We start from the raw sequence: 23083 nt of genomic DNA on the forward strand, positions 1-23083 counted from the left end.
TTGAAGTGCAGTGATGTGAGAGTGAGACTAGAAAACTTTCATTTAACAAATCTAGATAAACTTATAATAAGAACAACAGCTATACTCTACCTGTGTTCTCTAGGTGCCAGGTATTGACTTTACACAAATGTTCATTTAAATCCTCTTATATAACCTTATCAGGGAGATAGTATAGTTATTCCCATTTTATTGATGAGTAAACAGAGGTTTAGAGGATTAAGTGCTATGTACAAGGCCACAGGGCTGGTAAGTGGCAAAACTGGGATTTGAACCTGAATACATCTTTCTGCTTTTTGAGTTCCTACTATTAAGCACTCTTTCCTTTTTCAGTTTTAAAGGAATGTTGCAGCATAATATTACACATTAAGTTGCTCTTTCTTAGATAAATTAAAAGCTTACCTAAAATGAATAATTCTAAGTTTGAACCATGAAATCTTCATAGCAAGGACGGATGTTATGTAACTGCTTAAACTTCTGTTCACAGATTTTTGACACTACCATTCAAATTTATGACCTTTCTACGTTTTCATTTTTTCTTCCAGTTGTTCATACCTATAAACCTTCCTCCTTTTGACCTTATTATTTGCATTTGAAAACTTGGTCCATAAAGCTTTCCTGAAAATCACATGGGAAGCAGTATTTCATACAGCTCCAGAAAACTTTTGGGAGGAAGGCTGACAGTGTTGGGGGCTTAATTCTACATGCTTCTTTATTCTCTGCATTTAGCTCCTGCCTGACATGTACAGCATATTGCTAAACACATGCGAGACATTACTGTAGTGATATTTCCTATAGAAAACACCTTGGTATAATTCAAGATGAAAAATAGAATATACATGAGAGGTGAAAAGGCAAATTTGATTAGTAAAGTGCTGACATCCCAGTTGGAAGCACTGAGAAGTACATTCAATTGCTTCTGGCTTGCTGAATCTGTTTGTCTATCCCGTACCCGCCCCCATCTCACAGGGCTAACAGGGAAGCACATTTTGAAAATTCTGATGAATGCATTCCAATTCTCTTTTGGTGGTAAAGGCTGAGTTTGCAGGGAATTGGTAGTAAAGTATTGGCACTTTCTTTGTTTCTATAATATCAATAAATTGCAAACTGTCGTTTCTTTTACTGAACATGAGTTTCAAATACAGAGCTCATCATTAAGTCCTGTCATTTTGTGCCAAAAAAAAAGTATGATTACATTATGGAGAAGCAGTTGACATTTATAAATAGTAAGCAGTGGCATAAAGACTTCTTTTCTCTTTACATAGTGCAACATGAACAGAAATCTCCGCAAGAAGTACCTGAAGATGGGTCTTAATATTTTTTTAAATATAATCCCCTGCTTAGGTAACATTAGACATATGTTAATATGTATTTCACTTATTTCTATGTTATACTTTTATTATCAATTTCAGAGCTCATTTCTGAGACAAAAATTCAGAACTAAAATTGATGTTAAAACCATTGGAGTGGTGTTAATGGGAGACGGAGTTCAACAAATTGAGCCTTTTGTACATATTTACATTTCATGTGCTTTTTAAAAACTCAAAAAATAAATGGAATGCTTTTGAAAATCAGCATACTTATCCTACTTCTGCCTCTTTGAATAAACTACTATCCCAGAATTTCTACTTTTTAAAAGCAGCAACAAGAAGTAAAACAAAACATTCAAAGCCTTACTGTTAAGATTTTGAATAATGTATGTCTGTTTTAACATTTATCCTTAACCCCTTTCTATTTTTGTCCTCCTTGGCAAAATTATGTAACAGCCTTAACTGGGTGAACCATAATCTCCAGATGGGTAAGATATACACAGAGAAGGAAGATATATTACAAAAGCACCTTTCAGAATATTCCGTGTTCTGGCAATACAAACACGTTCTTCTGAAAGGTAGCTACTCCCACTTTTTTGCAGTAATGTCAGGGAAACTTTATATGAGATGTAAAAATATTCCTGAGAAGTATTCTGAGTAGAAAATCCCAAAGGCCTTCTTTTTTTGTTGTTTTTAACAGGAAAACATGCTTGTACAGATGGCTAGTTGAATTTTCTCGCTTTTAAAATGGTATACAATTTGTTGCCTTGGATCCTAAGTTTCTAGAGTGCTGCTATCTTATTGTTTCAAGGTACCTCCTAAAAGAAGCCCAGAATCTGTTGCCAAGATGCCTCCCATAGGAAGGTACCAGAACTTCTTTACATAAACATCTCTGTCCTCTCACCCAACCCTCCCTGGCCTGTCTCCTTGACTTCTGTCATTCCTCCCTGAAATCCCTTTTCCATGCATACCTGCTTTCTAGATAGTCCTGAACTGCTGGAAAATAGACATTGAATTCCCAATAGACTGGGAGTAGAAAGGGCCCCTGACCATTGAATGGCTTTTAAATCTGGAATGTAGGTTAGAACTACAAATAAGCTTGCAGCTACAGTCTATCTTAGAGAATTTCTTGATATCCAAGACTAATCCCAGGTATCAGATAACTTTTAATGGGCATGATAATTTTACGCCTTTTACTTTCTGAGCATTGAATCTACCCAAGAATAGCAGCAAAGAGCTAAAAGTCTCTGGAACTGTACTGAAACACTGGGTGAGAAAGCTATTGACTTACCTTCTTAAGGAAATGAATGTTAGGGTGAAATATGATTCAGGTCTGAGAGAATATCATTTGACTATTAGTATCCCAGCTTTATTTGTACCTCTTCTTGAGAGTATTTCTCATGAAGTTACCTTCCATTGATGTCTTCTATAGCTAGCTTTCTTTACCAATTGGAATTGCATTTTGTATTTCTTTTTCTATCCTGCATCACCCAGCATAATGATAAGCAAGTAGATACCTAATATATATATTTATTAATGGATAAATATAAATAGAGTATTAACAACACATTGTAGATATATGTTCCCCTTTCCTGTGTGTGAGCTATAGTTGGCACAGTGAATTTCAGCATTATGTAGTTCACTAGTTCTTTGTAGAAATTGTTTTCTCAAAGGTAATTTCTGTATCGCTTTTAGTAGGAGATATGAAATTATTTTAAGTAATTTTTTCTGAGAACTATATTGAAAAAATAGTGTCTAATTTATTAAGCTATTCCAGCGGTTATTGAGAATAACGAATTTAGTTATAAATCTATTTTTATCACTGACATTCAGTTCATCCTGCATGGTTTTCCAAAACGAACCTACCATTTTAAAAACCAAGATTGTTGGATAGATTTTCTTCACAATTTCATCCAAAGTGAGAATCTCTGAGACAGCAGTTAATATTTTGAGGGCAAAACCAAATTTTTCCAAAGGGTAACAGATAACATTGTTTGTAATTTGCAAAATAGTCAATTAGTGTGAAATACATATTTTAACTAAATGTGTACTGTGATGAAAGCTATAAGAAGTCTGTCTGACTATATTTGTATACAGTGAGAAGAGTCTTCCACAGACCGTTTGCTTAATTGCTGCATTTTTAAACACCACTAGCTATTTGAATTTCAGTTTGACACTGTTTTAGTTCTGAATATAGCCTGCCAAATTTGTTTATATCGTACATATGCATCATGCAGATGTCTCTGACACCTTAATTGTTCTGTGACCTTGTACAAATTATTTAATTTCACAGGATGTCTGAATCCTTGTCAGCAAAGTGGGGAGTTAACAGTACTGGTGCTATAGAATCCTTGACAGAATTACATGAGATTTAGTCTTTCCTTTATTCAGCACTCTGTGGCACACTCTAAGCTAGGTGAAACAGGGCCCCTGCCCCCACAGATCTTATTCCCTAGTGCAGGAATTAGTTGTTAAGTAAACATATAAATAAGCAACATAATTTACAGGCATGACAAGTACTATACAGAAAATAAACAGGGACAGGTGTCAGACGGAGCCTGACTCCGGGAGACCTTTAGATGGGTGTTATGTCCACTACTCTTTTGGAAGAGCATAAACAATAAATGGTAATTTTCTCCCTTCATCATCCATAGTTAATTTTTTTCTTCTTCTTTTTTTTTTTTTTTTTTTTTGTCCCGAGAGGGAGCCTCACTCTATCGCCAGAGTGGAGTGCAGTGGAGCGATCTCGGCTCACTGCAATCTCTACCTCCCAGGTTCAAGTGATTCTGCTGCCTCAGCCTCCCAAGTAGCTGGGACCACAAACATGCACCACCACGCCAGGCTAATTTTTGTTTGTATTTTAGTATAGACGGGTTTCACCATGTTGGCCAGGATGGTCTTGATCCCCTGACCTCGTGATCCACCTGCCTCGGCCTCCCAAAGTGCTGGGATTACAGGCGTGAGCCACCGTGCCCGGCCTTCAGCTTTTATTTAATTATTATATTCACAGTCTATAAAACAAAAATATGGATAAGTAGTTTTTGTCCTGTGAGAAATATTTTTAAAGTTTAAGATTTCATAGCAGACATGTTATTGCTTCAAGGTTAATGGAGTGACTAGTACATTTTCATTATTTTGTAGCATAATATAAATTATTTTAAACTTTTTGTTTAAATAAATGCAGGCCAACTGTTGTGCTGTTTATCAAATGATAGTCCTAATTAATGTTTGTCTGTTTTTTCTTCTCAAGCATTTTGGTGCTGTATTTCACAGAAGACATTTGTGTGCTAGCTTATCTTGCTACCCCACTTGAACAATTTAGGCAGCTGTTTTGTCTTGGATTGTTAGGCCCTATATAACCAATCAATCACTACTCTTGACTTCTCTTAATGAGTGCAGTCTTTCTGTATCCTTAGGTCATCTTCACTAAGGAGTATATTCCTGAAATTCAAGTAGGCCTCAGCAAGAGCATTGGATGGATGGATTATCTCTGCTTATATTGTAGAGTTCTTAACCTGGCATTGACGTTACTTTCACTTAACTCTTGCGTTAACTCTGAACTTAACCTCCCCTGAACAAAGCCTTTACCCCAAACAGATTGCTTTAGCCACTGTCTGTTGCCTAGCGGGAATGTTCACACCTGTGTGGTTTTAGTTACTGCCATTTTACCTATCAGGCCCTCCTGGCTTTTTTAATTCCTGGGAAGTCAGCTGTGTTATAGGGCAGGGGTCCCCAGCCCTGGGCCGCACAGCAGGAGGCGAGTGGCTGGTGAGTGGATGAAGCTTCAACTCTATTTACAGCTGCTCCGCATTGCTGGCATTACCACCTGAGTTCTGCCTCCTGTCAGATCAGTGACAGCGTGTTGGATTCTCATAGGAGCGTGAACCCTATTGTGAACTGTGCATGCAAAGGGTCTAGATTGGAGACGCTTTATGAGAATCTAATGCCTGATGATCAGTCACTGTCTCCTGTCACCCCCAGATAGGACCATCTAGCTGCAGGAAGACAAGCTCAGGGCTCCCATTGAGTCTACATTATGGTGAGTGTTATAATTATTTTATTATATATTACAATGTAATAATAATAGAAATAAAGTGCGTAATAAATGTAATGCACTTGAATCATCCCCAAACCATCCCACACTCCACCACCACCAGTCCAGGGAAGAATTGTCTTCCACGAGGCTGATCCCTGGTGCCAAAAAGGTTGGGGACCACTGTTACAGAAGACATAATGCTCAGACTTGGTATCAGACCTGATTTGCCACTGTGTGATCTTAGGCAAATCCTTTCACCTCTCTGAGCTTTAATTTCCTCATTGGCATAATGTAGTTAGTACACTTACTCATATCATTTCAGGTTAATTGAATCTGCTTTTGAAAGTGCTCCACTCCTAGTCTGTCTTTCCTCTGCATTTTTTCCACCCTGGTTTCACAGCACACTTCATATTAACATTCATCTATTTTCTGTAATATATCCTATATTAAGCTTTATTGCTGCCCTACCTTGACCCTGTTTCCACCTTTTCTCTTCTGTTTTTTGTTTGTTTTTGTTTTGCTTTTTGATAGGTTGTCAGATAACAGGGAGAGATAAATTAAGATTCTCAAAAAAGTTTGGAGATTACCTGTTTATTGTAATGAACCATCTTTTCAATTGCTTGAACAGTATTTAGTATAAATGAAGTACAAGAAATAGTCTGTATGAATTAACAATTTCTTTTCCATGGTGGACCCATAGAAATATATTAAAGAAAAACTCATGGGGGTATAGCATGTTCCTAAGTGTAACATTGGGAGAACAACAGAAGGAAAAAATGACAGAAATACACTCATAGTAAGTAGTAAGCTGGCCGCACAATACAAAGAGAAAATATAATAATGCAATGCTGTTGGCACATGTAATAGGATGTGACGTACTGCCAAAATGGATTGTCTAATCTGAAAGTTTCCCCAGCTTAAAAAAATCTTGGAGATAAGAACATTGGCATTCCATTCTAAGACCTGTGTTAGGTTTCAAATTATTGAGAATATGTTTATTATTATTATTATACTTTAAGTTCTGGGATATATGTGCAGAATGTGCAGGTTTGTTACATAGAAGTACACATGCCATGGTGGTTTGCTGCAGCCATCAACCCGTCACCTACATTAGGTATTTCTCCTGATGCTATCCCTCTGCTAGCCCCCCTCCCACTGACAGGCCCTGCTGTGTGATTTTCCTCTCCCTGTGTCCATGTGTTCTGATTGTTCAACTCCTACTTACACGTGAGAATGTGCGGTGTTTGGTTTTCTCTTCCTATGTTAGTTTGCTGAGAATGATGATTTCCAGCTTCATCTATGTCCCTGCAAAGGACATGAACTCATCCTTTTTTATGGCTGCATAGTATTCCATGGTGTATATGTGCCACATTTTCTTTATCTATGTTTTAAGCATACATAATAAAGCGCTAATAATCTGTAAACTTTACTTGAATCTATTTAAAGTATTTCTTGGTCCTTTCATGTAATCTTCTTTAATCTTTCCTTAAAATAACCCTATTGACTAACATAAATATTTTCCTACTGTGTGTCATGTGAACTCCAGTGCTTTTTACCAATTTACACATGTAGGGAGGAACCTTCCCCCCACCATAAACCAGTAAACTAGCAAAAATCAGTAGTCTGTAATGTGGAATACTGGTTTTGGAAGAAATTCTATTTTATTTGTATAATCAGTTCATTTTATTGTCAGCCAATTTTCTACTCTTTCAGAGATTATTATTTAAAACAAATTCACTTGCTAAATAGTCTTTTCAAACCGCAATTTATTCATTTATATTTTTTCACAATTTATTTTTAAAAAATCAAAACAAACCAAAAACAGTTGCCCAACTACAGTACAAAAGAAATGCATTGTAAATTCAGAGCCACGTTTTAAAAATGAAATTTGAAATTGTTTTGAATTATAGGTAAGTGCTATGAAACAAGATATGCGTAATTCTGGAAACAGGCAAAAATAGTTGCATGTAGAGACTGGACCCTATTTTGGATAACATAGAACTTAGTCACTCAATTATGATTTTTGAAACAGTTTCAGAACAGTTGTTTAAAAGTTAGGCCCATCTACTCATTCTTTCTCTTTATGTTAGTGCATGTAATATATTAGTGTAGCACAGTTTTTTTTTTTTTTTAAATTAAAAAAGACCTTTCATGTTTAATTTCAGGAGAGGTTAGGATTCTTTTAGGGTGTGTAGTAAATTATTGTGTTTAAATATTATGGCTGAATATGTCACTTTCAAAAACATACATTAAAATTATCTAATAGAATCAAATGAGGCAAAAATATGGAGTGTATGTGTGTTAGTATGCATTAGAAAAGGAGTAAAGTGGGAGATTATGAAAGATGGGTCTGGGATTATTATCTGGAGAATGGTAAAGTCTGTTACCTCTTGCCTGGACTGTTAACATAATTACTTAATTGGTCTCCCCTTTCCAGGTTCTTAGCCACTTCAAGCCTTCTTACATTCTTGTCTGAGGAATTCATGAAGTACAGCTTTGCTAATGTCCTTTCTACCCCATTCAGTGGCTCTTTGTGGCTTACAAAAGGAAGTAGGCAATCTGTAATACAGTATCTGAAACCTCCCCCAAGCTAGACTTTTCTAGGTGCTTTTTCAAACTTGTTTCCTGCTGCTCTTATTACAGATTTATTACTTGTCACTGATGCCCCAGTGTATGATATTTCCTCTACCTAGATATCTTTTCCAACTCTTCATGTATAAATTTAGCTTCTTTTTTGAAGCTATTACCTGATACTTCTAAATGGAAATAGTCCCCTTTAAAATTACAAGAACTCTTTATCTGAATGTCTTTTGTGACACCCTTTGCCCTATAACCTTATATTCTATTAATAGCTATTTATATGCATGCCTTGTTTCCTTTCTTAGGATAGGTTTCTGGTTCATTTTGTGTTTCCACTGTCCCATAGCACAGAGCACGTGAGAGGTCTCACCATACAGTAGGTGAATAAATATACAAATGAGCTATTCTGAAATTTGGTATAAAATATATTAAAGGTGAGACCACTTCTGCCTGCCTTGCCTTGCCTTCTTCCTCCTTCATCATTCTTCTTCCTTCCCTCCCCCTCCTCCTGTTTCTTTTGTCTCATCCATTATCCTTTTTTTCTCCTAGCTTAGAAAACAATGAATTAATTGTTCTGCTTTCTCCTTTGCATCTGTGTCTACACATACTGTATTTCTGACCTACATATCTATCTCTTCTACAACAATTTCAGAAAGTAGGTATACTCTGTTATTATTCTAAGAAAAACAAGAGACTTCTTATTTAATTAATTTTTTTTTTTTTTTTTTTTTGAGACAGGCTTTTGCTCTGTCACCCAGGCTGGAGTACAGTAGTACAATCATGACTCACTGCAGCCTCAACTTCTTGGGCTCAAGCAATTCTCCCAAGTAGCTGGGACCACAGATGTGTGCCACACACACCTATTTTTTTCTTTTTTTTTTTTTATAGACACAGGGTCTCACTATGTAGCCTAGGCTAATCTCAAGCTTCTGAGCTGAAGTGACCCTCCCATCTCGGCCTCCCAAAGTACTGGGATTACAGGCATGAGCCACTGCACCCACCCGTTCTTATTTAATTTTTGATGACTTCTAATGGGAGAAGCACATTATCAATTTTCATTTTCCATCTCTATTGTAGTAAAATCATTTGTTGTATCTGAAAACAAGCAGGAATGACAAAGTTTTCCTTCAATCCCTGGATTATTTAGGCCACTTTCATTCTGGCTACCAAATGGTGGAATGCATGCTGACCCTGACATTACTAGTACTTCCTGACTTCATAACTTAACATTGTCAGGACCTTATATGAGATATTTAACCTCTGGGAACTGCAGTTTCCTGATTTGTACTATGAGGCTAATAAGAATACCTCATGGGATTGCCATGAGGATAAATGCTACATATTATTGTGAGAGTTAATGGTAGACATTGTAATTACCTTTGAACAGGCCACTGAGGAGAGGATTCACTGATAGTACTAATTGTTTTCCTAAACAGCAGCAGTCCTGTTGAGACATCTTATCTCCTTACGTGAAAATTTATAATATGCCACTTTAGTTTTATAAACATTTACTATAGCTATGAAATTTTTAACTTGAGCTTAAGCAACTTAAAACTGAATTATAAAAGCAATATTGTCAGGTTAACATAGGAACTGCCTAAGAAAACTAAATTATATAGAATCTATTATTACTTATCTAATTTGCTATAACACTGATAATACACTCTGTCTTAAGTGTACTATGTATGTTGAGTATATTTTTAAAAGAATAAGGGCTCTCATGGGTACATTGATGTTGTGGATCCGTTATCCCCCCTTTTCCCTTGAAATATTTTCCTTCTTGTGAACAAGTTGTTTAGAAATAACCCTGTGATTATGCAGATGTTGCTGGTCTTGAGACCCTGTCCAGGATTATATGCCCAAGGGAACAAAGGACAGTAGCCGTCCATTAAACAATGCCGTCCATTGCACTTGAGTGCCCTTTTCCCCAGTGTATATGAAATGAGCTATTTGGAAAATGGATAATTTGAAAACAGAAGTATCAGTTAACTGACAGTCAGATAACATTAGCAGTTATCTTGAAGTCACTGGCAAAAACAGTTTAAAAAAACTCTGGAAAAGGTTGTGGTTGATTGGTAAATGAGAATGTGTATTAGTATATGTAAACCAACCTGTGGTCTTCAGAGTAGCCATCATTAGAATCATCTGGGGAGCCTTTAAAATACACTTATGCCTGGGACCCAGGCAAAACTATCTAAATAGGAATTTCTGGGAGTGAAGGCTGGATGTAGGAATTTTTTATTTATAATATACAGTCAAGGACCAGTGACTAAGCTTTACAGTATTGTCAAGTGATGTGATAGCTGGGACACCCAGAAATGCCCTTCTGTCTCTTACTCATTCTACAAACATTTATTTTAAATGCTTAGGTTGCCAAAATATATAATTCCTAATCAAGAACGGTAGACAGACTTGTAGAAATTACCTGTAATATAGCTTGGCAGGTGCTGAATTCACTACTGTGAGTTTATTCTACTTGGCAAGAAAAGAAGGAAAAGAAGAAGGGAGGGAAAGTGAAAGAAAATTTCCTTAGTGACATTTGAAAAGGGTCACTTCTCATAATCAAATTTAACCTATTAAAATGATTTACTTTTAATAACTCCTTTTAAAAACAGATGCCCAGTTTCTTAATGGTAAGTGAAATGAACATGAGTTGATTCTTACTTTGGCCTGAGGAAAGCTTTGTCTCACTAGGAGCTACTGTTTCTTGGACATAATTTCCCAAGTGAAGGTACGGCTTGAGCAGGGAGTTTTGAGTACCTACATAAGGTCATGTAGCTAGCGGGTGAGAGCTACAATGAACACAGGTCTCATTGGTTCCTGGATATGTGTGCTTTTATTGCACTAAACTATACTATAGTCCAGTGAAAGAGGCTTCGTTTGGGTTAGTTAATTAAAAGAGATTCACTAGAGGCTTCGTTTGGGTTAATTCATTAAAGGAGATTTACGGCTGGACGTGGTGGCTCACGCCTGTAATCCCAGCACTTTGGGAGGCTGAGGTGGGCGGATCACGAGGTCAAGAGATCGAGACCATCCTGGCTAACACATCTTGGTGAAAACCCGTCTCTACTAAAAATACAAAAAAATTAGCCGGATGTTGTGGTAGGTGCCTGTAGTCCCAGCTCTGGGGAGGCTGAGGCAGGAGAATGGCGTGAACCCGGGAGGCGGAGCTTGCAGTGAGCTGAGATCGCGCCACTGCACTCCAGCCTGGGTGACAGAGCGAGACTGTCTCAAAAAAAAAAAAAAAAAAATTTACTAGAGGCTTTGTTGGGTCAGTTCATTAAAGGAGGTTTTAACTTGATGGTGAGCTGGCAAACTCTGACTAAAGGAATGTTGAAGGAACAGGAGAAAAGGATGCTTTCAAGCATCTCTGGAGAAATTGACCTGGGTGATGGGAACCAGGGGTTGCAAGGTAAAGAACATGCTAGGAGAGTGAGAGCAGCCCGGTCATTTTCCTTTTCTGAGTACCAGACCATAATTGAGGCCCCTCAATATATTCCCCTATTTAATATTCACGTCATCCATAGCCTGGCATTCTTATCTTCATTTTCGTAGAAGAGGAAGTTACAATTCAGTGAGGTTGAATAATTAACCCAAAGTCTCACTGCTCACAAATATCAAAGTTGGGATTTGAACAAGCAACTTTCTGATTTCAGTTCATGTGATTTTTAACCATTGAGCTGGGACTGTATTGCTCTTTCCATGTCAACTCCTGGAAGTGTTTCTCTGTGCTTATTTCTAAGCCTTATGTATATGAGAAGCTTACAAGCTTAGGATACAGATGCATCTAACAGGTGACCATATTGCTTACTTAGGTGGGAGCAGAGCCACAAATTCGTACTTGGATAATAGTAGTAAGCAGTTAACTGAGAAAAGGAAGAAATGGTAGAAGACTAGGAGAGAGAAAAATATATTTGAATGAAGAAAAAAATGGGGCTATAGTATGTCAGTTTATGGACCCTGAAAAAGATGCAAAAGGAATGTTTGAGAACTGTTTTATTGGACAGAATATCCTATATTCTGAAATATAGTCAGGACTCATTCACTTGGTAAACACTTAGGGGGTTTTCTTGGCCTGATAGAGACTGTGGGCATGAACCTCCTTCTGGAGGCTGTCACCAGGGCAGGAAGATGTGTAAACAGTGCCCAGTATTAGGAGAGGAACATGTACAAAATACAAAGGAAGATACAACATTATTTCTAATAAAAGCCACCTGTTTTCAGCACAGGTAGAGAGTGTAGAAATCACAGATATATTCCTTTACTCAGTTAATGCACCCAAGCAGAGTGTTTAGCAGCTCCAGGCTTTCAGCCTAAATGTTGTTGGTATGATAGCAAGAAAAAAAAAAAAAAGTCATGTGACAACCTTCTGTGCTTTTCCCTCTCACGTTCACATTCTGGTTTGTTAAAAAAAAAAACTGCGTTGCCATGGCTGACGCTCCTGTGAGGCCCAACATCTCCATACTTTTCATCTTAACTAAGCACTTAAGAATATGCGCTGCAGCTTCTGATTACTGTTTAGAACAGAGCACCTTGTGATGACTAAGCTCTTTCAAGTATCTATGCTTAAAGTGATGGCTTCAATACCCTTTTGCTATATAGACTCATCTGTAGATACTTGGTACAAGTTCCATAGTTTATAGTTGTCATCTATTTTTATTTGTATGTTTATTGTGAATATTGATCTTTTTCTAAAAAACTATTCAAGGATACTAGACACATACTGTATATGAAATGATTCTAAAAATTCTGAGACTTTGCTATTTTAATCTCAGTGGTAATTTTTAGGTAGTTTGTTGAGTGTTACTTTAGATATTTGGGGAACTGCCCTAGAAAACCAGTGGAATTCTCTAGGTATGGGGGTGGAGTGCAGAGGAGGAGACAGGCTGAGATAACCTGTGTTGTGATACTGCTTTTTTTGCCTCAAGAGATTTTCTTTACCCTTACTGCTTATGTTGCTGCAGTCCATCCAATAGAAACATGTTCTGGGCTCATGAGCCAATTGTCTTTCCCTTCGCTGCTGCCTCAAGTCTGAGAGAGCTGATGGCAGTGCACAATTTTAGCAAATTGTCATAGGCAGGGGGGTGGGGCAGGGAGGGGAGTGTTTTCTCCATAGGGACAGAGCCAGTGTCATTGAGCACATTTTGTTCAAGTACAAAGTTGATCTGTCTGAAGGAGACTGTGGTCAGCAGTGGTGAGGACCTTTATTGCCTCACCTTTTCTTCGTGCTCTGTCATTGCTTATGTGAAGCAGTAGCATTTAATGGCTGGACTTGAGGCAGAATTTGTGAGGTCAGAAATTGACAGTACTTGTTTTTCAGTTAGGGAATCCCACAGATTTAGAAAGGAGTTCCAATGAAAAATTGGGAAAAAGAAAGGGTCTTTGTATTTGGCAAAGACAACGCAGAGCAGTGTAATATATACTAATTTCTGCATGTAAATGGCAGCCAAAATTTTAGACATCTGTTATAGTTTAGAAAATTATTTAAGCACTAATTATATGCATAATACATGCTGTCCCATCTAGAAGGCTGAGTAGACTTCAATGGAAGAGTTACAGTGGAAATATTGACATAGGTTGTTGGAAACATATTACATAATATTATAGTTTGAAATTTATCATGACTGAATAAGTGTTATCACTTTAGAGATACTTTATTTGTAGGGATATGTGGGATCTAGCGGGTACAAATACAACAAATGCCTCATATAAATACTAAGTAATGATGTTATTATTCTCAAGCTGACGTAACCCAAATGTTTTTCCTTTCTGATTTCCTTTAGTTACTTTTATATTTCTCAGTAAAGACTTGCCCCTTAAAACATACCATCCTATATTACTAACTTTATATCTTTAATTTTATGTGTTTGTATGTATGTGTACATATATATGTATGTATATATACACACACAAAGATATATAACTTTTTCATTATACAATAATTTTTAAATTATTTTATATCTAAATATAATATATAACTATATATAATAAATTTTTCATTATTTGTGTGATATCCAAATTGAAGAGGCATGTCAGTGAAATATATAGATAATCCAAGAACCTCTTGCTTCACTAGGTTTCTTATTGAAGTAGATAATATGAAGCAATATTTTAACTTCTTTAGTGTTCCACTTCTTAAAAATATTGTTGATCCTGTAAGACAGGTTCCTCTGAGGAAAAAAAAAAAAATGACAAGTAAATTGAAATTTACAAAAGCATCTAAATTTTTCCCATTACACTTTGGAAATGCTATGTGGATTAGTCTTCTCCAAATTCAGTTGCTTACATTATGAAATATCTTTTCCTTTGCAGAACTCAAAAGGGTTGAAGACTTCCATTTGGTTCTGACCTAGAGTCATCTGTTTCTAGTGTTAGCAGTCAGTGATTAAACAAAAACAAAATACACTTACAGATGATCAAGTGGGATATACTTGGTACAAATACATATCCCTACGGTAATGATTAGGAGCACCTAGTTTGTAGTTAAACTGCCTGGGTTCAGTCACTTGTTTTGTCTGTACTTAAGTATTTAGAAAAACTGAAATGTTACAAACAACCCTTCCCAGTAATATTGAGAGAGGATTAAGGGAATTAACATTGGTAAAGTTTTGAAAACGGTACCTGGAATATAGGAAGCACTATGTAAGTTTTATTATTCCTGTGTTATAATAAAAATAAACCTTTGGGTTTTTAGTCAGTACTTCATGAAGGGAAGGAGAGATTTAAAGATGGAGCATTTTTGCTTTGTAAATGTACTAGGAACTAGTCTTAAACTATGTTTAAGCAGTCTATAAAGAACTGCTTAAACAAGTCTTTCAAGAGATTGTTAGAAAAAAAATTGGATGCATTTGACTTAAGAAGTTTACCTCTGTTTTATCCCCAGGAAAGCTCTAGAAATTTAATAGAAACAGTCATACTGTAAATCCACCTAGTAATGGTACAATGATAAATTGGATAAATATTTATAACATATTTTGTGTTTCTCCACTGAAAGGCATGCTCTACACATACAGCGCTAACATTTATTATGTAAATGTTAGGGCTTTTAATTATTGGCCAAGATTGAAAAGTATCCGATTTGGATGTCATAAAACTTCAGAAGTATTTCAGCTACAAACAGTTTAGAAATCTGATTGTTGCTGTACCAAAAAAATAATGAAGCAATTTTAAAATAATAGAAACATAGTGATCTGGCATTTCCAGTTTCATGATGCTATAAAAAAGCAGCCAACAAATGTTGGACTGTTTAATGATGCTGGCACCTACCAAATGTCACTGGGCTTTCACAAGGTCATAGAGACTCTGGTTTGGCTCAGGGATGGTGGTCAGATCTGTCTTTGGAGCCTATGAAGACTATGGAATAGTGGCAGACAATAGGTGCAGTTAAGCCCTGCATAGCATTAACCTCAGCAGTGGTGATACACTTTTCTAAGATTCTCTGGGATAGAGGAGGCCATAGGTATGAGAAAAAAGTGAGAATTTCTTTTTACAGCATCCCATCACAAGCAACTCTAAATAGAAGAGCCATATAGGCCCACTCTGAGGAGATTAAGATTTCTTCAGATAACTGTCAGCTAAAATTGTGTGCTGAAATAACTGCTACTGCAACAGTTGTATGTGTATCTGATTTCTCACAGGCAAAAGCTGCTGGAGAAAAAAGTGGTATTTTTTGTCACAAGAATGTGTGTGTGATTTGTTGCCTTTTTCACTTTCTCAACCCTCTCAGTGGCAGCTACTTTGACTGTCATGCATTACATAACATTCTCTAGAAGTGTAGAGTTTCAGTTATGCCATTTTCAAGATGATTAATGGGAATTGTGCAATTAAAGCTCTTAGGTTCTCTGGGAAAAAAAAAGTCATAGTATCCCAGTGTTTGAGTGGGGGTGTGTTGATATTGCGTCAGTAGTGAGGGTATTTTGGGATATCATAAATGTCGCTATTGGTTTCAATATCTGAGAATCTTCACCATTAAACTTAGGAGTGTTCTACAAAATAGTGTCTAGAACAGCTATTGAATACTCGAGAGGGCTGTTTAAGTAGCTAGAAAAGTCTAACCTAAAATCCCATTTGAGATTAGATTATGCATTGATGAAAAAATGTTTAATGCCTATTAAAAAGAATCTATTACATTATATTCTTTCAGGCCGTGATAAAGTTACAAATTTGAACTCAATAGGCTGTGTGTGTGTATGTGTGTATTTTTGTTTCTTTTATTGGCAGTCTCAATAATTGTTAAGCCACTGTGTGTGTGTGTGTGTGTGTGCGCGCGCGCGTGTGTCTGTGTGTGTGTGTGTGTGTGTGTGTGTGTGTGTGTGTGAGAGAGAGAGAGAGAGAGAGAACTTTTCACAGGACCAGGAAAGGGGAAAAATCTAAATTTGTTTTATATTGTGTTTCATTTGAAAACATGTTTTACATCTGTGGTGAAGTAATTAAAAGAAATTGGGATTATTTCAGTGGAAATATGTTCATTTTTTTTTTTTAGTTTGTTTCACTGGTACGAAGAAAAAATCTGCCAGCTCTTGTGGTTGAATTGAGCTCCATGCATTTGCTGCTACGCTGATTGGGTGAATAAATAGCAATTTACATCTAGAAAGTTAAGCTTTTAATATTGATTAGGATTGCTATATCTACTTTAATTTAGAAGACTAGCGATTGCTTGCCTAGCAAAATAAGAGAATTGCCTCATTTTTTCACCTTCTGTGGGGATGCTAGGCATTTGTTGCTGGTGTTACCTGAAAGACCAATGAGGAAATCAAAACAGTAGAAGTTGTGTTTGGTTTGAAGAATAGTTTCTTGCCTTTAAAGATGGTAAAACTATGAAATAAGTCCAAGGGTGCTATGATACTAAACACAGACAATTATGTAATAAAAAAATCCTATTTACTTATTTAGGTTAAGGAGTCATGAATATTTGAGAATTTAAAAATTAATAGAAAAATTAGTGTTACCACAATAGCAAAGACATGGAATTCACCCAAATGCCCATCAATGATAGACGGGATAGAGAAAATGTGGTATCCCTACACCATAGAATACTATGCAGCCATAAAAAGAAACACAGTTATATCCTTTGCAGGGACATGGATGGAGCTGGAAGGCATTTTCCTCAGCAAACTAACGTAGGTTAACAGAAAAACACCACATGTTCCCACTTATAAGTGGGAGCTGAACAGTGAGAACACCTGGACACAAGGAGGAGAACAACATACACTGGAGCATGTTGGGGAACGTGAGGAAAGAGATTGAGGGGGATTGGGATAGCAGTAGGAAAAATAGTTAATGCATCCTGGGGTTAATACCTAGGTGATGGATTGATAGGTGCAGCAAACCACTCACTGTGGCACATGTTTTCCTGTGTAACAAACCTTCACATCCTGCACACATGCCCCAAAACTTAAAATAAAACAAAAAACAATAGTGTTAATATGAAAATATATTTCCTCCATAGTTTAACATATGATTTAAACGTAGTCGATAGATAGTATTTACTTATTAACAGGATATATACTCTGTATATTTACTCTATGGTATAGTATACTACTTGTAAAACAAATAACAGCATCAAAACAGTGAAATCTCCCTAGAGACTTTCCAAAGAAAAAAATGAATGTAATGTATCTGTTATAACTACTCTAAAAATTTTAGGTTTTATTTTATAGTGCTATAAAAGTTCTTAAGAGTTTATTCAAATAAAACATGAAATATAAATTATGTCATATATCCTAAGTTTTGAATTTGTAACACAAGCAAAATCTGTTTGTAATACATATGCTACTGTTAGAAGTAGGTGCATAATTGGGGTGAGTATATATGTGTGTATTTATGCATAATTATACACTGTTATATTTGGTATTTTATTATGATAAATATTGTTATAACTGGTTATGATAAAATCTGGTATACCAGATACTGATATAACTGGTATTTTGTTATGATATCCCAGGCAGACGAATATAGCCCCCAACTAAATTCCATTAGGTGTAAAGTGGCGGTTGGCTCTCAACAAAGGATGATGCTGTCCTCCCTCCTCCCCACCAAGACGTTTATCAATATCTGGAGACATTTTGGTTTATCAGAACTGAGAGTAGGGGTAATATAGGCATTTAGTGGTTGTAAGTTAAGGATGCTGCCAAACCTAGTAGAAGGCACAGGACAACTCCACAACAAAAATATATCTAGCCCAAAATGTCAGTAGTGCTGAGGTTGAGAAATTGTGAACATCTTTTTAGGATGTGTGTGCTCTTGTAAGCTAACCCAAGTCCTTTATGGAAACAATTGAGTTGTCAAGAAATATACATTTAAGAGCAACAATATACTTTATGTTAGATGCAGTTATTTTCCATACTTGCAAAAGCCAGTAAACTGTGATTCTTAGAGTGAATCAAACTCATATCTACCAAAGTGAAAACAAAACCCTGAAGTATATATGTGTGCATGCATATTTGTATGTATGTGAAGTATAATTTTCTCTTAAAATCATTCACCTTATAGGCTGCCATAAATTTTCTAACACTAGATACTTGTAATTTTTAAATAAATATTTTATATACGTGTGTGTGTTTGTGTGTGTGTGTTTATTCACCCAGGCATTAGAATTGATAACTAAAAGGCATGGCAGAGCCATAAAAAACATTTTTTGCAAGTGTGAAATAATATGGCTTGACTGCCAACGTTACTATTTTTGGCAAAAATTTTCTGAGATATTTGTATCATCTTAGCTGAAAAAAAAAATGGTAAGAATTTTCAATAGCTAACTACCAAACTTGTTAGCCAGAGTTTCTGGGCAATATCTGAGCAGTGAATACCCAGAAAGTGCTTCAGAAACATTTGCATATAGCAGCTATCCCAAAAAGAAATCTTGGTTTTAACAATTTAAATAAATGATTATAGCTTGAACAGTCTTACCAGAAAACCATAATGAAAATTGGAAAAGGCTTATGAATATAAGCTAGTAGCCCTGTACTTTTCCCATTGCTCCTTTATTTCCAGAGTCTACTTAAATAGAACTTGGTAATTGTAATGCTGCCACATAGTTACCATTTGGCTGCTTAATAACATGTGTCTTCAGACTCTGATTCCACAAATCACAAAATATTCCTTTTAAGTAGAAGAAATATAATTAAAAATGGAAAATTAGTTTTCATTTGGGATTTTGATATTTTTTGCTTTATTAAGTCCAACCAACTTCTAATTGTTTTGTTTTCAATTAGCTAGTTCGTAATTACATTACACATAGCTAGGAAATAGCTTTCTCATATTTCTAACTTACCATCTCTAGTTTCATTTAGTTTTATTCTTATTTTGATTGGCTATTAATTACCTAGCTTCCATCATATTTTATAATCTATATCTTACTATATATATCACATATGCAGTTTATATATATATACTATATTTGTACATATGTAATGTAAAAGTATACTGTATTAAACTGTAATGTTTATAAATGAACCATACATTTATTTGGAGGATTAAACACTTAATCTAAATGTATATTTTCCCTTATTATAGCCACAAAAAATTTATAGCAGTTTGAAAGACTAATGAGGTAATTCTTACATTCACAGTCGAACAACTTACAACTTCAGAAATTACTCAATGAATTTATTGAATGACTGTTATTGGTCTCATACAGGTTTTTAAGACTACAAGGGCAAATTTTGCCTTTTTTGGGCAGATTACTTTTAATTGAAAAGTATAGAAAAAATATTACAAAAAATGAACTTGGTGTAGACCAATATTTTATTAACTTTCCTTCTTTCCCTTAAAATACATACTGCATGTATTGCAATGATGTCTTTGGAATCTTTGTTGGATTAATTCTGTTTTAAAAGCCTCCTTGAATGGAGCCTAAGGGATCTATTAGGCTGGGGCAAAAATTTTGCCATTAACGGCAAAAACCTCAATTACTTTTCCCCAACCTAATACTATGTGGGCTTCATAGAGTGGCCTGCTAGTCAGCTGGACAGCTCTCCAAAAGTAAGATTTCAGTGTAATCAACAAAAGCAAGGCACAGAAACGTAACATTGTAAAAAATGTGTTAGAATGACGCTTTTTCTTGGTGGATGTGGCAAATACACAATGATTAAGAGCCAAGCTTTTACTACATTATTGATGACTGATATGCATTGTCTCTGGGTTTTGCTACCTGTATTACTTTTAGAGCTTTTAACAGATACTCTGCTAAATTGAGCAAATCCTGCTTGTTATTAGCTTGAGAACTTAAGAGAGGAAAGTAGCTAATATTTATTGGCTGCCTATTATGCCAGGTGCCATTTGTGAGGATGGCCCATAGTCTTAGTAATCTTCATACATCACCAATGAGATGTTATTGTTACTATTATATAGAAAAGATGTGACCACTCAGAGAATTTCACTAACTTCCACAAGGTCACACAGCAAATAAGTAACATAGCTACAATTTGAACAAAGCTATATTTGATAAAATTATATGGTTATCTCAATAGTTGGAGCTACCTGTACCTATCAAAACTGAAGACAGCTGGGCACGGTGGCTCACGCCTATAATCCCAGCACTTTGGGAGGCCGAGATGGACGGATCACGAGGTCAGGAGATCGAGACCATCCTGGCTAACACAGTGAAACCCCATCTCTATTAAAAATACAAAAATTAGCCAGGTGTGTTGGCGAACACCTGTAGCCCCAGCTACTTGGGAGGCTGAGAAAGAAGAATGGTGTGAACCCAGATCGTGCCACTGCACTCCAGCCTGAGCGACACAGCAAGACTCTGTCTCAAAAAAAAAAAAAACAAAAAACAAAAAAACTGAAGACAAAGATCTTTTATATTTATATTTCGCAATAACCTAGCAGCCCAATTTAATGTATCTTGAAGTGAAATCTCTAAATGATTTAGAGTAGTAGCTCCAATATAAAAGTCTGTATATGTGAACTTTAGATACTGATGAATTTCTGTTTTTAGACTTTTAAAATGTGTTGTCATTGTATAGATGTTAGGATGCCAGAAACATTGAATGTCTATACAAATCTCCTTTTGTACCTGGTGAAACTTACAAACCTCCTTCTGTTTTCTTTTCTTCTTTTATGTGGCTAGTTTTATCATGTGTTTAAATGACTGACTTCTTAATGAAAGCATCATTAGGTCAGTACAACTCAGAACCAAGATTTGGTATCATATTTAGTTTTTTTCTATTATCTCCATGGTCTCTAGAATAGAGTTAGAATAGAATTCATCTTGAGGCATTTAGTAAGAAATGAACATTCATTCATTCTGTGAATGTTTATTGAGGTGTGATGCTACTAAGGGCTCAGAGATGGATGAAGCTGGCAACATACCAACATAGTATTTACCTTAACTCTCAAAGGAAGGTATGTTCCTGGTGGTTTTAGGCAATTCTAATGGAGGATGTTTATTCTAACTTATTTTTGACCTTTTATTTCTCAAACTGTAATCATTCAGCAGCAGAGTCAGTATTAAACATGTTTTAAACTTCCTAAGAAGCAAAGAGTATCTGTTATCATTTGCAGACATTATTCTCTTATTTTTTCCACACATGTCAAATGAAAATTTATCTGGCTTTGCACAATTGTATTTTGCAGTGTTTTCTGCTATATCAGAATCACCTGGAATGCTTGTTGAAATGTTAATTTCTGGGCCCTCAAACCTGTGATCACAGCTCTCTGTGGGAGAGTCTTGGTAGTCTATATACGTTTTCACCAAATATCAGTTGATTCTTAGGAACACAGCTTTTTGAAAAGGAAGGGCTCAACACAATCAAATCAATCTGGGCATAGAACTAAGGTACCATAGATAAGAAATGTAGGAGAAACAGCATTTTTCCTGAGTAGATGTCATATATTCAGAATGAAAATCAAAAGTCTGAGCTTCTTGTAAAAGTTTTGAGATGCACTGATGCAGAATGTATACCAAAGACACATGATTTCTCTCCATTATTTCAGTCCAGGCTATGTTCATTGGCAGGATGATCTGGGTGGTGCGTATTCAAGGAAGGTACTGGAATGAAATGCTTAGGAAGACCAGAGTTAGTGTTGGAAAGTCTGGTTCATGGCCTAGGGCTATCTGTCTACTATTTACAGAACTATAGAAACTGACGTGAGTGAATTGATGGGAAGTGAATTCTTGTGGTGACCATAATCCCACTTACCTGCATTTAAAGAAATCCAGTTTTAGTAAGAAATATGATGCAGAGATACTGAATTTCTGTTGCAGCCAAATTATTCTTTGTATTGAAAAAGCAGGCTTTTTCTAGGAGACTTCAACTAAATATTCCTGAAATTAGACCATATGCTATCCAGGAGTTTATTTATTTTTGCCAGTCCTACTCTGTGGTTTATCTTGCGAATCTAAGGTTGTTTTTGGTTGTTTTGTATCAAGACGCTTTTAAGCTAGTAACGCGCTCATGATCCCAACCTACATCAAGCATGGTGATTTTATATGGAATAAGTTTAATATATATGTTACTTCGTGAGCATACCAATAGCCATAACTAAAAGATGTTTAAAAAATCATCTTCATACCAATGTTTTGTTTTTCTTTTGTTTGATACACAATTTAAATTGTGGTGGCAGTGATACACGTTTTCTAATAATTCAGTACTAGATAGAGAGCCTGAGGCTTACAGAAGTTAGCTTCTTACGCAGTTCATGCAGTTGATGAGTAAGAGAGCTAGGCCTCTGTCCCAGCTCATGAGACCTGTAAGGTCCTTGCTATCCACTGTCCTCTGCTGCCTACGGATTTCAAGCATTACACGAAGCTTGTAAAAATAACAAGCAGTATCCTATGGTTCTAGCCTAGTGTAGAGACATTCCTAAAAACCTCATACAAAAGGAGCCAAAACCGATCATTTAAATTAGAATTATGACAGATTTTATCATAAGCATAAGTATCAGAGTCAATTTATAGCATAAAGTTAAATTATACTAAATTGGTTTTTTTAGAATGTGACTGATGGCTTCAACTAATCTTTTATTCTACTGCTTGTAAACAGTTTTAATTAGATTTATTGGTGAACTAAGTTGTCAAGGTGGTTGATGAGATCTGTTACTGTTGATACGATTTGAAAATATATTGAAATAATATGGGTAGAGTGCCTCACACCATATTGCATATTATAGGCTTTAATGAATATTTTTATTAAAAAGAATTAGGAAGGTATATTTA

General features: G+C 35.9%; 1 protein-coding gene across 27 annotated transcripts in view; it reads left to right on the top strand.

Annotated features, from left to right (window-relative positions):
- MBNL1 (muscleblind like splicing regulator 1) overlaps positions 1 to 23083 on the top strand; it is a 219744-nt gene that overhangs the window by 144008 nt on the left and 52653 nt on the right. Inside the window, exon 1 of one of the 27 annotated variants that reach the window (XM_058426389.1) lies at positions 5288 to 5346. The exons of 25 other annotated variants lie outside the window; for them this stretch is intronic. In XM_058426389.1, coding sequence (XP_058282372.1) covers positions 5344 to 5346 — 3 coding nt within the window. In that variant the 5' untranslated portion in view covers positions 5288 to 5343. Of the gene's footprint in view, positions 1 to 5287; positions 5347 to 23083 lie in introns of those variants that run through there. One more of the 27 variants, XM_058426387.1, reaches the window with a different exon arrangement.

The sequence above is a fragment of the Hylobates moloch genome, unplaced genomic scaffold, assembly GCF_009828535.3.
Source record: "Hylobates moloch isolate HMO894 unplaced genomic scaffold, HMol_V3 SCAFFOLD_13, whole genome shotgun sequence".
Taxonomy (NCBI): Eukaryota; Metazoa; Chordata; class Mammalia; order Primates; family Hylobatidae; genus Hylobates; species Hylobates moloch.